Source organism: Puccinia triticina, chromosome 5A, assembly GCF_026914185.1.
Source record: "Puccinia triticina chromosome 5A, complete sequence".
In the NCBI taxonomy this organism is placed as follows: domain Eukaryota; kingdom Fungi; phylum Basidiomycota; class Pucciniomycetes; order Pucciniales; family Pucciniaceae; genus Puccinia; species Puccinia triticina.
Window position 1 is genome coordinate 7,497,819 of NC_070562.1, and position 12,316 is coordinate 7,510,134.

Consider the following 12,316-nt stretch of genomic DNA (forward strand, 5'->3'; position numbering starts at 1 on the left):
GATCTCAAAGCTGATGCTTCGGTCCGAAAAGGCTGACCAGAGTTTTCCAGCCCTTGCGACTGTTGTTGAGGTGGATGAACCGACTGAAGAAATTACCAAGGTCATCAAAGAGTCTGATGAAGAAGATATTGATCCAGACAATGCAGCGGCTGGTTCACCCAAGGCTGATGACAATGAAAACAATGATGACAATAGCAGCCGTGGGATCGGGCTCACTTTGAAAAAGGTGTGTTTTATAGTTTCAAAGCCACTCACAATACAAAAGTTTGAAGGCCACAATTTTCCACACAGCTCCACTAAATATGTCGTTGAATTGCATCTTCACCACAGAAGCAGGCAGAGTGGAGGTTGTGGGCTGCAAAGTTAAGCTATAAGGGCCGTGGTGTGATCGGTGGCTACGGAATACAATGGAACATTGCCTACAAGAGCCGTTCAAGGGCTTACGAGGGCAGGAGAGTAAGCTTTCAAGGCTGGCCAACTGGATTAATCTGTGCTTTAACTAACCAAAATCACACAATTCCCAGGTCATCAAGCAACTGCTTGAGAATGAATCAGATAAGTGCTCCGGAAAATCAACAGCCAAGCATTTCTTCAAGAAGTATGAGTTGAGTTCCGAGGAATGGAGTGATGTGAATAGCTTGAACATTTCCCTCAAAGTAAGCATCTTGTTTATTGTTTTTCTTCAGACATTCCTTAGCTGATCACTGCTTCCTTTCTGATAGGACTTCTTGGAAATGACTAAGAGGATGGAAGGCGATAAGCCTCTCTTACCAATGGTCATCTACGAGTATGTGCGACTTCTCAATACTCTTGAGAAAAGAAAGGCGGCTGCCTACTTGTCTCCTTTGGCCCCCATGTTTGACCCAATGATGAGGACAACTCAGAAGTACTTGAATCTAGCGCTTGAGTGTGATACAGTGGTGCTGGCCACATTCCTTCACCCGGCGTGGAGGATGATGCTTTTTCACAAACAATTTGAGACACATGTGGACCAAATTGTTGATCTAGTCCAGAAAGCCTTTGACACTTGGCGCAAGGAAATCCAAGCTGGCCTACCACCTTCCCCTCTTGAAGAATCATCCGAACCAAACGATATCGGTAATCACTCCAGCTTGGATTCCAATGGTAAGGCATTTTATTTTACGAAACGGTGTCAAGATGGGAGGCGACTTTGAAGATTGTCAGGCAGTGATTGATGCCGCTCAAAAGAACCCAAAGTTCAAGAAGGCTTCCTAAATTATTTTCTTCCCTCTTTCCTCACCTTCCCCCACCATCTGTTTTCCCTTTCTTATTTATGCCCCCATTCCTATTTCTTTTCTATGCCAATCCCATCTCCTCCAAACCTCTGGTCGCCCCCCCTCCCCCAATATGTGCACTATAAAGCGGAATAAAAGCGGACCTGGACCAACAGTGGGCCGCTACGCTAAACTACGCTATTTTAGCCCTAATGTTTAGCGTAGCGACAAAAAGCGCTGGCCTTTTTTGAATAGCGTTAGCGCGCTGTTAGCGCCGCTACGCTGCGCTAATTTTCAGCGGCGCTAACAGCACACCATTTTTGGTTTAGCGTTAGCGCTAAACTACAGCCACTACGCTGCGCTATGTTGCGCTAAGGCGCTTTTAGCGGAAAAACGGCCTTTTTTGCCTCAAAAAGCGCTGTAGCGCAGCGTAGCGAACACTCTTTTGCGCCCTGCGTGCTTAGCGTTAGCGCCATTGCGCAAATCTGCGCTAACGCTACGCTAAAAGCTAAAATATCTTTGCACCCTGCGCGCGTAGCGTTAGCGCAGATGCGCGCGATTGCGCTAACACTACGCTAAAAAAATAGCGCATTTGCGCTGCTCTACGCTATGCTAACAGCTTTGTTAGCGTAGCTGACCCACTGTTACCTGGACCATGAAAAAGCGGAAATCCGCGCTTCATTTTGCGCTTTCAAAGCGTGAACGCGCTTCACTACCGCTATAATCTAGCGGCCCTGCGCTTGTTTGCGCTATAAGAAGTGCGCAAAAAGCGCAAAAAAACAGCGCCCCAAACCAATTAGCGCAAGCGCAAGCGGACCAGCGCTATAAGTAAGCGCAGCGCAGCGCGGGCCAATTGCGCTGCGCTAACCGCTGCGCTGCGCTTTTTGAAGCGCAGCGCTTTCACCCTTGATCCCAACAAGCGTTTGAAAGGCGGCAGGCCTTGGAATTCTCTGAAGATAAACCGCGCCGTGCACACAACGTTCATGTCATATGTGGCCAAGTCGGCCAAGCACTTGAAGAACCAATGTTAGTTGGCAGCAGCTCTGGACTCTCTCTAAGCGGTATATAGCCCCCTCTGGCTCCGAACCAGCGGTGGGAAACAATCCAACATTTTCCACACCTTGGTCTCTCACTTCACTTCCAGAACGACGAATGGGTTAAATGAGAATAAAAATCTAAAGTCGTGCCTCACTCGCGGTGCTCACGCATAATTTGATCAGGCTTGGGAACTTCATCCACATTTGTTCATCCCTGGAGAATTTGCTTCATGCAACTTCTTCATTGAAATCCTCCTCGATCCCAAAACAAACTTGTCCAAGGCGCTCAGGTAGTTATTCTCAGTCCAAGAGACTTGCAATTTCTCATGTCCCCGGGGCCGGAAGCAGCACAAGCAAGTCAAAAATTCTCGAGGCAATCGCCTGTTGTACGTGCTCAAGATTGGAAAACCAATGTTTGCAGCCAATGGGATCAGCACAATGGACGCAGAATCCCTGATCACCCAATGGTCATCCGCGGGCATTGCCAAATCTTTGGGCCTCCAATGTACCGGCTGTAACACAGGCACGGGCCGGGCGGTGTGGAACTCCGTCCGTGCCAGGCGGCGGCAGTTGTTGGAGGGGAAAAGATTTGGGGGAATGCCCTCCGGGGATCGTCGCAGAAAGAGTGGGAGATCTAAGAGCGATGAGGTAAGGGGGTGTTTGATTTACAACGGCGTTGAGCGCGCGTCGGCGGGGTTGTGAGTTGAGAAGAGGAAGAGAGAAAAACTGGGATGGATGAGGAAGGTTTGAGATGTGGGGGATCGTTGAAGGGCGCCAGAAGGCGGGGATCAGAGAAGATGAGGATCAACAAGAAAACGCCACGTGCGTGATAAGGAGTCCCGCAAGTCTTCGGGATGGATAAAGCTCAGAAGGCGTCCCGGAAGCGCTGATAAGGTGATCTATAAAATTTTTGATGTGATTTTCTGGTTCAGAGTTAATCCCATGCCGCCCCATCATCTGAGTTCGAACTGAACTCAGACTCCGGGGTTGTGACATGCTGCGGGACAGCTCATCATGCCCCACGCGCGCAACAAACAAGAAGGAGAAGAAACAAAACAAAAGGGACAAAACCAAAACAGACCAAACAAAACTCAGACAAAACCAATCCGTCACATAGCCAAACCATCCAACACGCGTATGTAAGAAAAAATAGAACAAACAGGTGGGAACTAAAATGAATGAAAAGAAACAGAAAGAAAATGAAGAAAAAAAAAGTGTACAACACTACATAAGCGAAAAAAAAACCTCCACGCGTCTTGATGCCTTCGGCGCGCCTTTGCGAGTTTTGAAGTTGACCCCGCGTGTACAAGATTGAACACCACAGCGGGCCGGTCAAAAAAGCAAATGCAGTTGATACCAAATCATGAAGACCAACCTCAACCCAGCAGTTTCCTCAACGAGTTATCAATCTTATCTTTCCCTGACTCGCAAGCCCCTCCTCACCTCTACTTTCACATTGACTTGTCAACCATCGCCGATAGCCATGAACAGCAAGACTTCATGGCTCAGATGGTATGGCCTTTCAAGCTCATGGTATCCGGGGAGGTATACACACTCATCTTGCTTGGCTTCTGGGGTGCGGATCACTACTGGGGTAAGGTGTTGAGGAACATCCAAGGGGTCACTGGAGTTTGGCTCCATAATGATCGCCTCAATGGAGGATATGCTCAGATGGTCGACCCTGTACCCGGCGCAGTCAGTGGTGCACATCCACACACAAGTTGGCTGATCTACTCGCGGCGCTGGAACAATGATGAGGCCGATTTTGTGGATCAAAGCATCCAACGCATCCGACGCGATAACCCAGAGGTCACTTCCCCAATGCCATTTGCCCATATGAAGAACATCCTCAACATATCCTACAACGGAGATGTGACAATCAAATCCTTGAACCCTCTGACTACCACATCTCAGCCCGTGCCTCCAAAGGAGCATGTATATTACAGCAACATAGGTGACAACATCTCAGAACATTCTTCCTCGGCGGCCTCCAGCAAAGAACTTACTGAGGAGCCTGAAGATGATGGCAATGACACTGCTGACAGCAGCGATGACACCGGTGATGATACCAGCAAGGATGGCTCGGAATATGAAGCTCCTGCGCCCGCGCGAAATCCCCCTAGCCAATTCAAACCAATCAAGATCCGACTCCGCTTAAACAACACTCAGCTGGCTGCATCAAGACCTAAGCTGCAACCAAAAGGAAGATCGGCCTCTGCCGGCCCAAAACAGGAAACCGTCCAACACATGCCTCGAAGGCGGGGTTGCCCTCCAAAGGCCCTCCCAGTGCTCTCCCCTGCGCATATTCCCAATAACCCCCCAGCTCTCCCAGATTGTGATGACAGTTGGCCATCAAAAGCGAACCATGAAGAACCAGCCGCTTGTCCAGCCTCCGGACGTATCACAACCTCCCCAATCAAGTCCACCAGGAAACGCGGACGTCCTGTGAAGGTGGCTGCGGACACTTCCAACATCACAATCTATCCGGCCCCGCTAACAGATGCTGACTGGGAGCGCATTGTGGCACGCTCGGCAGCAAATTTCTCGGCTCATTGGAATGCCAAGAATGAGAGGTATTAGGCCAAAAATCCAAACAGTGGCGGAGCTCAACAAATAGAGGTGGGACTGTCAGAAAAGAAATGGCTCCACCAGGACTTGAACCCGGGTTGGGCTATCTCTAGGTGCCTGCTTTACCACTAAGCTACGAAGCCTGAGTTGCCAGATTCATAATCTAACAGGGACGAGTCCGGAATTCCATTATCAAACCCGATGACTCTCAGAAAACCACAACCCCTCATGATATTGCCCGGTCGCGGGCCATCGCCCAACAGAAAGCTATTGCAACCAAGAGGGCGGCCGCCGCCACTCTGGCTGCCAATGCCGCTCACAACGCCGCCCTGAATACTGTTGCCACTCAGAAAGCCATTCACAAGGCGCTGGCCAATGGGAAATTGGGGACGCGCAGGTCTACACGAAGACAAGTTTGATTTCTTTAATCTTCTTTGATACCTTCCCCCTGCCCCCCACCCGCGTCTTGTCCTGTTATGCTTTCCTATATTGTGTTGGTTTTTTCCTGTTCATTCCTCCTGGCCTGCTTGTTCCCTCCGACTGGCTGTGTTTTTGGTGACTTGTTTTTTTTTTCAGGCTGTCAGGCCTTTTTTTTACAAGGCATTGCAAAATTGCATCTCAGTGGAGTGAAATGTATCTTTACAACCCGTACTTTGCAATCTGGATCCTTTTGCAAATAATTTTGATTGCAAAATTATTTGTTTGGGGGCAATATGGCCTTTTTACATTTTCCTTTTTTGCAATGGGTCAACTTGGTAATACTTAGGTTGCAAATTTCCTCTTCTACATCTTCTGAGACCAGTTTTTCAATTTAATTCTTGCAAGGCCTTATTTTGCGGTCCCTTGAACTCTCCCGCAAATTGTAAACTTATTTAATTTTGGCATATTATGTATTTTTACAATTCCTTGGGTTTGCAATTTACCTACATTGTAAAGAACCAATTGTAAAATAGGCAGCCCCATTTATAACTATTGAAAAGAAAGGATATGAAAAATTACAATGGCAAATGACTATATTTGAAATAATTAATTCCCTTTACAAGCATCAAGTGATAACTGTTGAGGATTTAAGACAGTTCTTTCAATATGAAAATAACATTGAATATGCTGCCAAATATCTTCAAGACCAATATTCATAGGGGCTGTTGATTTTTGCAATTTGTCTTTTGCAATGTCAGTAAATTGCAAAACCACAAAATTGTAAAACTACATAATATGTCCAAATAAATCAGATTTGCAATTTCTCATAGAAATGACGGAAGCGCAAAACAAGGCTATGCAAAAATCAAATTGCAAATTTGTAGATGGTGCCAAGTGTTGCACATAATCCAAGTTTATTAAAGACACAGTTTTGCCAAAATTAAAAAAATCAAGATCAAGGGTTCCCCCTGTAAAAACACAAAATCAAAAAAAAAAAATCAAGGGTTTGCCCAAGTTACAAAAGGGTAAAAAAAAGACCACAAATTTACCTCCCAATAAACATACATACAAAAATAAGCTGATCTAATACAAAAATAACAAAAGTGATCACATGCAAACCTCAACCAGCCTTCCAACATCAGCAAAGCTGTGCCCACAGGCGCAACACCCAGCCCGTGCCAAGTGCACGGGTCAAAAGTGATGGACATGAAGGCCCCCGGCCCGCAGCAAAGGCTGTGACCAGTGGGGGGCCCACTCTTTAGCCCCTCAGACTGTGCAAGTGCAACAGCAGAGGGGGTGAGGGCGAACCGTCCGCTGGAATTACAGCGGCAGAGGACGCCCTGGGGATTATCCAAACACACAAGAGCACCCCCTCTTATATGCATGCTCCACCAGCAAGCTCGCCTCAACTCCCCTCGACTCCGCCCTGCATGCCTCATATCCTTGGCAACAATGCCACCGCCACGCTGATGTATGTATGTCTGACCTGCGCGGCACCGACTACAACTCAACAGCCTTTGATCACCTGGAGGCTGGGCCCACGCAACCATCGCATCTCGCCTCAAGTTCTTTCTCCTAGGAAGGTTTGATACAAGGTCATCGAGGTGATGAAGAAATCCAATTGGCTGACCAACGGAATAAGAAAATTATTGCTGAGATCGGAGAACAACAGCTGGTCGAGTTTGGTAACGATTTTGTCCTCTGCAGCCTCCTCAACACCGCCCTCGCCCCCCTAAGAACAATTTCAGTAGCCCCGCAAGCGCCTTCAACACCCTTGCTACCGGGCTCGGCAGGATCACTCAGGGCAAGATTGGCATCAGCCCCGACCGCAGCTTTGACTACGCCCCCCCCCCCCCCCCTGAATCCTTCACTTTGATCCCCTGTAGACCGAGCTTGACCACTCAGAATAGTGGCGACGGAAGCAGTGCTGCGAGCCATTATGGTGGCGCAAGCTCCACCTCGATCTCCTACGACCTTTCAGGATGGTGTGCGGCCGTATTGAGCGTGCTTTGCCTGCCCGAGCCGGCCGGAAACAACTCAACGACAAGTCGGAATGAGACAGCAACCGAGGAAGCCGGAGGGCTCATTGGCAGAGACAAACGGGTTCTGGGTCTATCTCTTGCATATCCATCAGCTCGCCCTCTTGAAGCCCTGGCTCAAGCTGACCACCAGTTGTGTTGCCGCGCGTCCAGAAGCCTGCCCCAGCAGTTCGAGACATTCGCGCTTCGGTCCGCGCCAGCAGCTACTGGCAACCTGGTCCATGATGGCCGTTGATTGCACGATGTCCCCGACCCCTTTTGGATTTGATGCGGCGAAGGACCACCAAAAAACGACTCCGGCCCCCTCTCAATTTCACTCTCCAGAACACGGTCCCCCCTTCCTGCAGCGCAGATAGACGACCCGGCAAACAATCAACGCCGGCCTTTGTTTTTTTGGTCTACACAAACTCGATCAATTGCTCAACCAGTTTGATTGCACCCCCCCCTCCTCAAAGCTTTTTTTTGGGCTGCAAAGATTGACCTCAGGCGAGATCTCGAATGGAGAAGCCAAACAATCGCCCCCCTCTTCTTTTTTTCATGACTCAAAATGATAGCAGGTTGGTGAGTGGCCGATGTCCCCTCTCCCTTTCCCATCTCCCTCACGCTCTCCCTGACCGATCAACAACAAAAGACCCTCGCTACCGGCCTTCCCGACAACACCCTGCAGGCTACAGAGACAGCCCAACGACCTGCTTCAAGCCTCCTCTCCCTCCGCGACCTCCGATCAACCCAATGACCGCTGAACGGCCTCCAAATGTTAACCAAACTCTTTAGAACACCTCCGAACGCCCTCAGACCTCCCCAAGCAATCAAGCAACCCACAAGGCAAGCTCTGACTCATGGGCCGCTTATGACGCCAACATCACCCCTTTCACTTCTCTTGGACTTGACCAACCAAACAATTGCGGTGCCCTTGTTTTCTTACTACAATTGACCACATGGGATCCACCTCCCTCTTTTGTCCGGTGGTTTTTGGACAGGCCGATCAAGCTTGCAACATACATCAGTATTCTCTCCTGTTTCATTGATGCATATGATGTTGAAACTGTAGAAAGTAACCCAATTGGGATGTTTATCATGATCACTTCATTCCAATGGGGAAAAGAGAACAAGGAGACACCAGTGGAACAATGTGCCTTGCCGAATGGCAAAAAAATTTCCTTTCCTTATGACTGCAAAAAAAGGTCACCATTATGATGTTTGTAATTTTTGTTAACAAGTTTTGAAAAAAGACTACACATAATTTACAATGATGGGCAAAAAAGGACATAGGAAGGAATGAGATAAAAAAGGGATATAGGAGGGAAAGGAATGGGTTGAAGAATGATGATGGAAGAAAATGAGAAGAAAATGACAGATTTTTGACTTCTTGTTGTGACAAATTATCTTCCCAACTGGCAACATGGTGATGAAAAATAATTCTATCTAAAATTATGCATTGTACACTCTTCCACACAAACTAACCTAGATGTATATTTTTTCCAATACAAAAACAAACGGCTGAAAAAAATCAAATTTGCAGTTTAATTTACCCTGTTGATGAATTTTTTTTTCAGGGGTGGAATTTAAACAAAGTTTCTGGTATGGTCTTGTAAAAATCTGGGAGAGAATATGTCAAAAATATGGGATATATCTACTATTCTGGGCTACATTCATCATCAAACTTGACTACACCCAAGTTTACTTGCCTGATGTGGACTTTACCACATGTGAAGATCTGCAGAATTCTTTTGTCAACGTAATGCTTTGTAGATAAATTGTGCCAATTTTGAAGTGGTAGACACATCATTTGGGTTGGATCTACAACTTGGCCAACAGGACAGAAAACATATTGCCACCAGTACTTTGGGAATTGGAATGAACACTAGAGTCCAAGGCGGCTGCGCCGCTGCAACCCCCCAGAGCTTGTTTTCATAGCTTGCTTTGTATTTTAGCTGCATAACTTATGTTACGTTGTTGCATGAAACAACTCAATTTCTACTCCTCAACAAAAATTTCATGCAATTAATCTGAATGTGTTGTTTTTGTCACTTGGGATTCTCAATGTTAAAAGCATAAAACCTCTCACATTGGGGAATACTGCTAATTTAATCACCTTTTGCAGGGAAATAAACAGATAATATATGCAGATATTTTGCATTCCCTGAAAAGAAGGTCTTAATCTTCTTTGAAATATGCTAATTGTCAAAGCATTGAGCACCATAACAAGGTAGACTTAACATGTCAAATGTTTTCTTCAATTATACTGCAAGATTTATTAAATAGTCAGGGGAGATATGGTCCACTGTTGGTATAAGGAATCCCACAGAGTCTTGATCAGGAAAGCTATGTACATATTCAGAGGAATAATTTTCCTGCAAGAAAGATGAAAATAAAATCATAGTGTAAGAGTCCAACTGGGACTCTTCACTGAAAGGATCAAATGGGGGGTGCTGAGAACTTGTCTTGTGAGATTCAGGGCCCAAGTCACTAACATTTAAGATGAAGGGAGGAAGAACCTAGTGTGGAGAGAATGATCTCTCTTAGTATCTACAACTTTTGGATGAAGAGAGAGAAGAGAGAGAAGGAGGAAAGAAGGCGACTTACCTAGCGTGGAGAGAAGGATGTTTGCCAGGCTAGGTAGGGGGTGGAGGATCCGGGACTAAATATGAGCCTCTTGGTACTGCTGGTACTCAGCAACCAGATCCTGCATGTTGGATTCTGCTTCCGTGAATTCCATCTCGTCCATTCTGATGAGGGAACAAGCGCCAAGAGAGAGAGAGATGAGCAACTCGTTGACATATAAAACATCTGAGGAATGCCTAGACGTACCATTCTCCAGTGTACCAATGCAGGAAAGCTTTACGTCTGAACATGGCCGTGAATTGATCGGCCACCCGCTTGAACAAATCTTGGATGGCAGTCGAGTTACCGATAAATGTCACAGACATCTTGTGTGCACGAGGTGCGATGTCACAATGAGCGGTTTGGACGTTGTTTGGAACTGCCATGAGATAAAGAGAGGACCGCAATTAGTAGAGTACACCGAGAGGCGTAAAGGGATAGTCATCTGCGCAAAATATGACTTACTCCACTCAACAAAGTAGTTTGAGTTCTTGCTTTGGACTGACAGCATGTTTTCTTCGACTTCTTTCATCAAAACCTTACCACGGAAGTAGGCGGCGACGGTCAAGTATCGGCCGTGTCTCGGGTCTGAGGCAGCCATCATGTTCTTGGCATCAAACATATGCGAGGTCAACTCAGGCACGGTGATGGCACGGTACTGCTGGCTCCCACGGGCGGTAAGTGGAGCAAATCCGACCATGAAGAAATGCAATCGGGGGAAGGGGACCATGTTGACGGCCAGTTTACGCAAGTCGGAGTTCAGCTGACCGGGGAATCGGAGACAGGTGGTGATACCACTCATGACGATTGAGACCAAGTGGTTGAGGTCACCGTAGGTGGGTGTGGCCAACTTCAGGGTGCGGAAACAGATGTCGTAGAGGGCCTCGTTGTTGATACAGAAGGTCTCGTCAGAGTTTTCGACCAGTTGGTGGACCGACAAGGTCGCGTTGTAGGGCTCAACGACGGTATCAGAGACCTTGGGCGAGGGGACAACGGAGAAGGTGGCCATCATACGGTCGGGGAATTCTTCTCGGATTTTGGAGATCAGCAAGGTTCCCATTCCAGCACCGGTTCCACCACCAAGGGAGTGGGTGATCTGAAAACCTTGGAGGCAGTCGCATCCCTCGGCTTCCTTGCGGACGACGTCTAGCACTGAGTCGACTAATTTGGCACCCTGAGTGTAATGTCCCTTGGCCCAGTTGTTACCGGCACCGGACTGTCCAAACACAAAGTTGAGATCGGTGGTACCCTTGTATCTGGATGATGGATTGAGTGGTTCTGATCAGCGGTCTCAATCATATATGGTGGGGAGCTAAGCTCAAGAAAGATCGACATACTTCCCATCAGTAGCGATACTGTGTTCGTCGGAGACCACCTCCCAGAATTTGGCACCTGAAGAAGACAAATGTTATGTCAGATTGGGTGATTCCGGGTAAGCAGTGAGCCAAGGATTAGTGAGGGGAGCAGTGCTTACCAATTTGGAAGCATCCGTTTGGCATTGCCATCCTCGCCGGGTATCGGATGGAGTAGGAGATTGCTCACCTGGGCGATCAACAGTTGCGTAGGCTGGAGAAAGTAATGCTTGAGGTTGAGGCCCTTGACTTTGAGCCCATTGAGCCGGTCAGCAATGGAGTGTTGGAGCATCAAGTTGGCGAGGATGGGGAGGCTTTAGCCGAGTTTCTGCAGCAGTTTCTGAATACCTTGATCACGCCCTGGATGTAGTCAAGCACGATGTTGCTGTTGACCTGAACCTGGGCGCCGGCTGTCTGGGCCTGCCCTCCAGGAGTCCAGTGCGCTCACGAATGTTGTCCCAAACAGCATGATCTCCTCAATGTTTGCAAAGATGATTGCTGCCACCCACACACCAATCAGCGGCTCAAGCTCCTGGCGAAACACCTGCAAGAGGATCTTGCAGATCTTGTCAAAGCCCACCTCTTTCTGGATCAGCTTGTATATCGCTTCCTGTGCTAGTGCTTGACAGACGGTGTGGCAGTTGAGGGTGCGGATGGGGCAGGCGACACCTATCAGGGCCCAAGAGCCACAAACGGAAGGTGTTGCTAGACTCTAGTCGAGGGGAAGGTTGAGTCGGAGCTCAAGGGCTGGTGGCGTGGATTTGAGTTCAAATATTGGCCCTGAGGCTGGTGATGGGGCTTGGGTTGCTTGGTGGTTTCTGGATATTATTGGCGGGGACTCTTGTTGTTGTTGTCATGCACAGCCCAAAACCTAGACAACGCCTAGCCAGTCAAAACACCACTGTGCAGGTCAGAGGTACCGGAGGGGCGTGGCGGTGGCGTAGTTGTCAGGGCTTGATTATTGTGGCAGTCGAGTTGGTGGGTCTTGAGAGCCTTAGTGCTGGATTGTCTATAAAATAAGCTTCAGCTTGCTGGTTTGTGTCCGCCAGGACGTCCTCTGC

General features: G+C 48.0%; 2 protein-coding genes across 2 annotated transcripts; one reads left to right on the top strand and one right to left on the bottom strand.

Moving 5' to 3' along the window:
* Positions 1 to 13: 13 nt before the first annotated feature.
* PtA15_5A865 (uncharacterized protein) lies at positions 14 to 7,524 on the top strand (the record flags this gene model as incomplete). Its single annotated transcript, XM_053169671.1, has 3 exons — positions 14 to 226; positions 6,968 to 7,363; positions 7,453 to 7,524. The coding sequence occupies 3 exons, from the start codon at positions 14 to 16 to the stop codon at positions 7,522 to 7,524; spliced, it is 681 nt and encodes a 226-aa protein (XP_053020845.1).
* A 2,576-nt stretch (positions 7,525 to 10,100) lies between these two features.
* On the bottom strand, positions 10,101 to 11,408 carry PtA15_5A866 (uncharacterized protein; the record flags this gene model as incomplete). Its single annotated transcript, XM_053169672.1, has 4 exons — positions 10,101 to 10,282; positions 10,369 to 11,159; positions 11,241 to 11,295; positions 11,378 to 11,408. 4 exons carry the CDS (start codon positions 11,406 to 11,408, stop codon positions 10,101 to 10,103), a joined length of 1,059 nt encoding a protein of 352 aa, XP_053020846.1.
* Between the last annotated feature and the right edge of the window lie 908 nt (positions 11,409 to 12,316).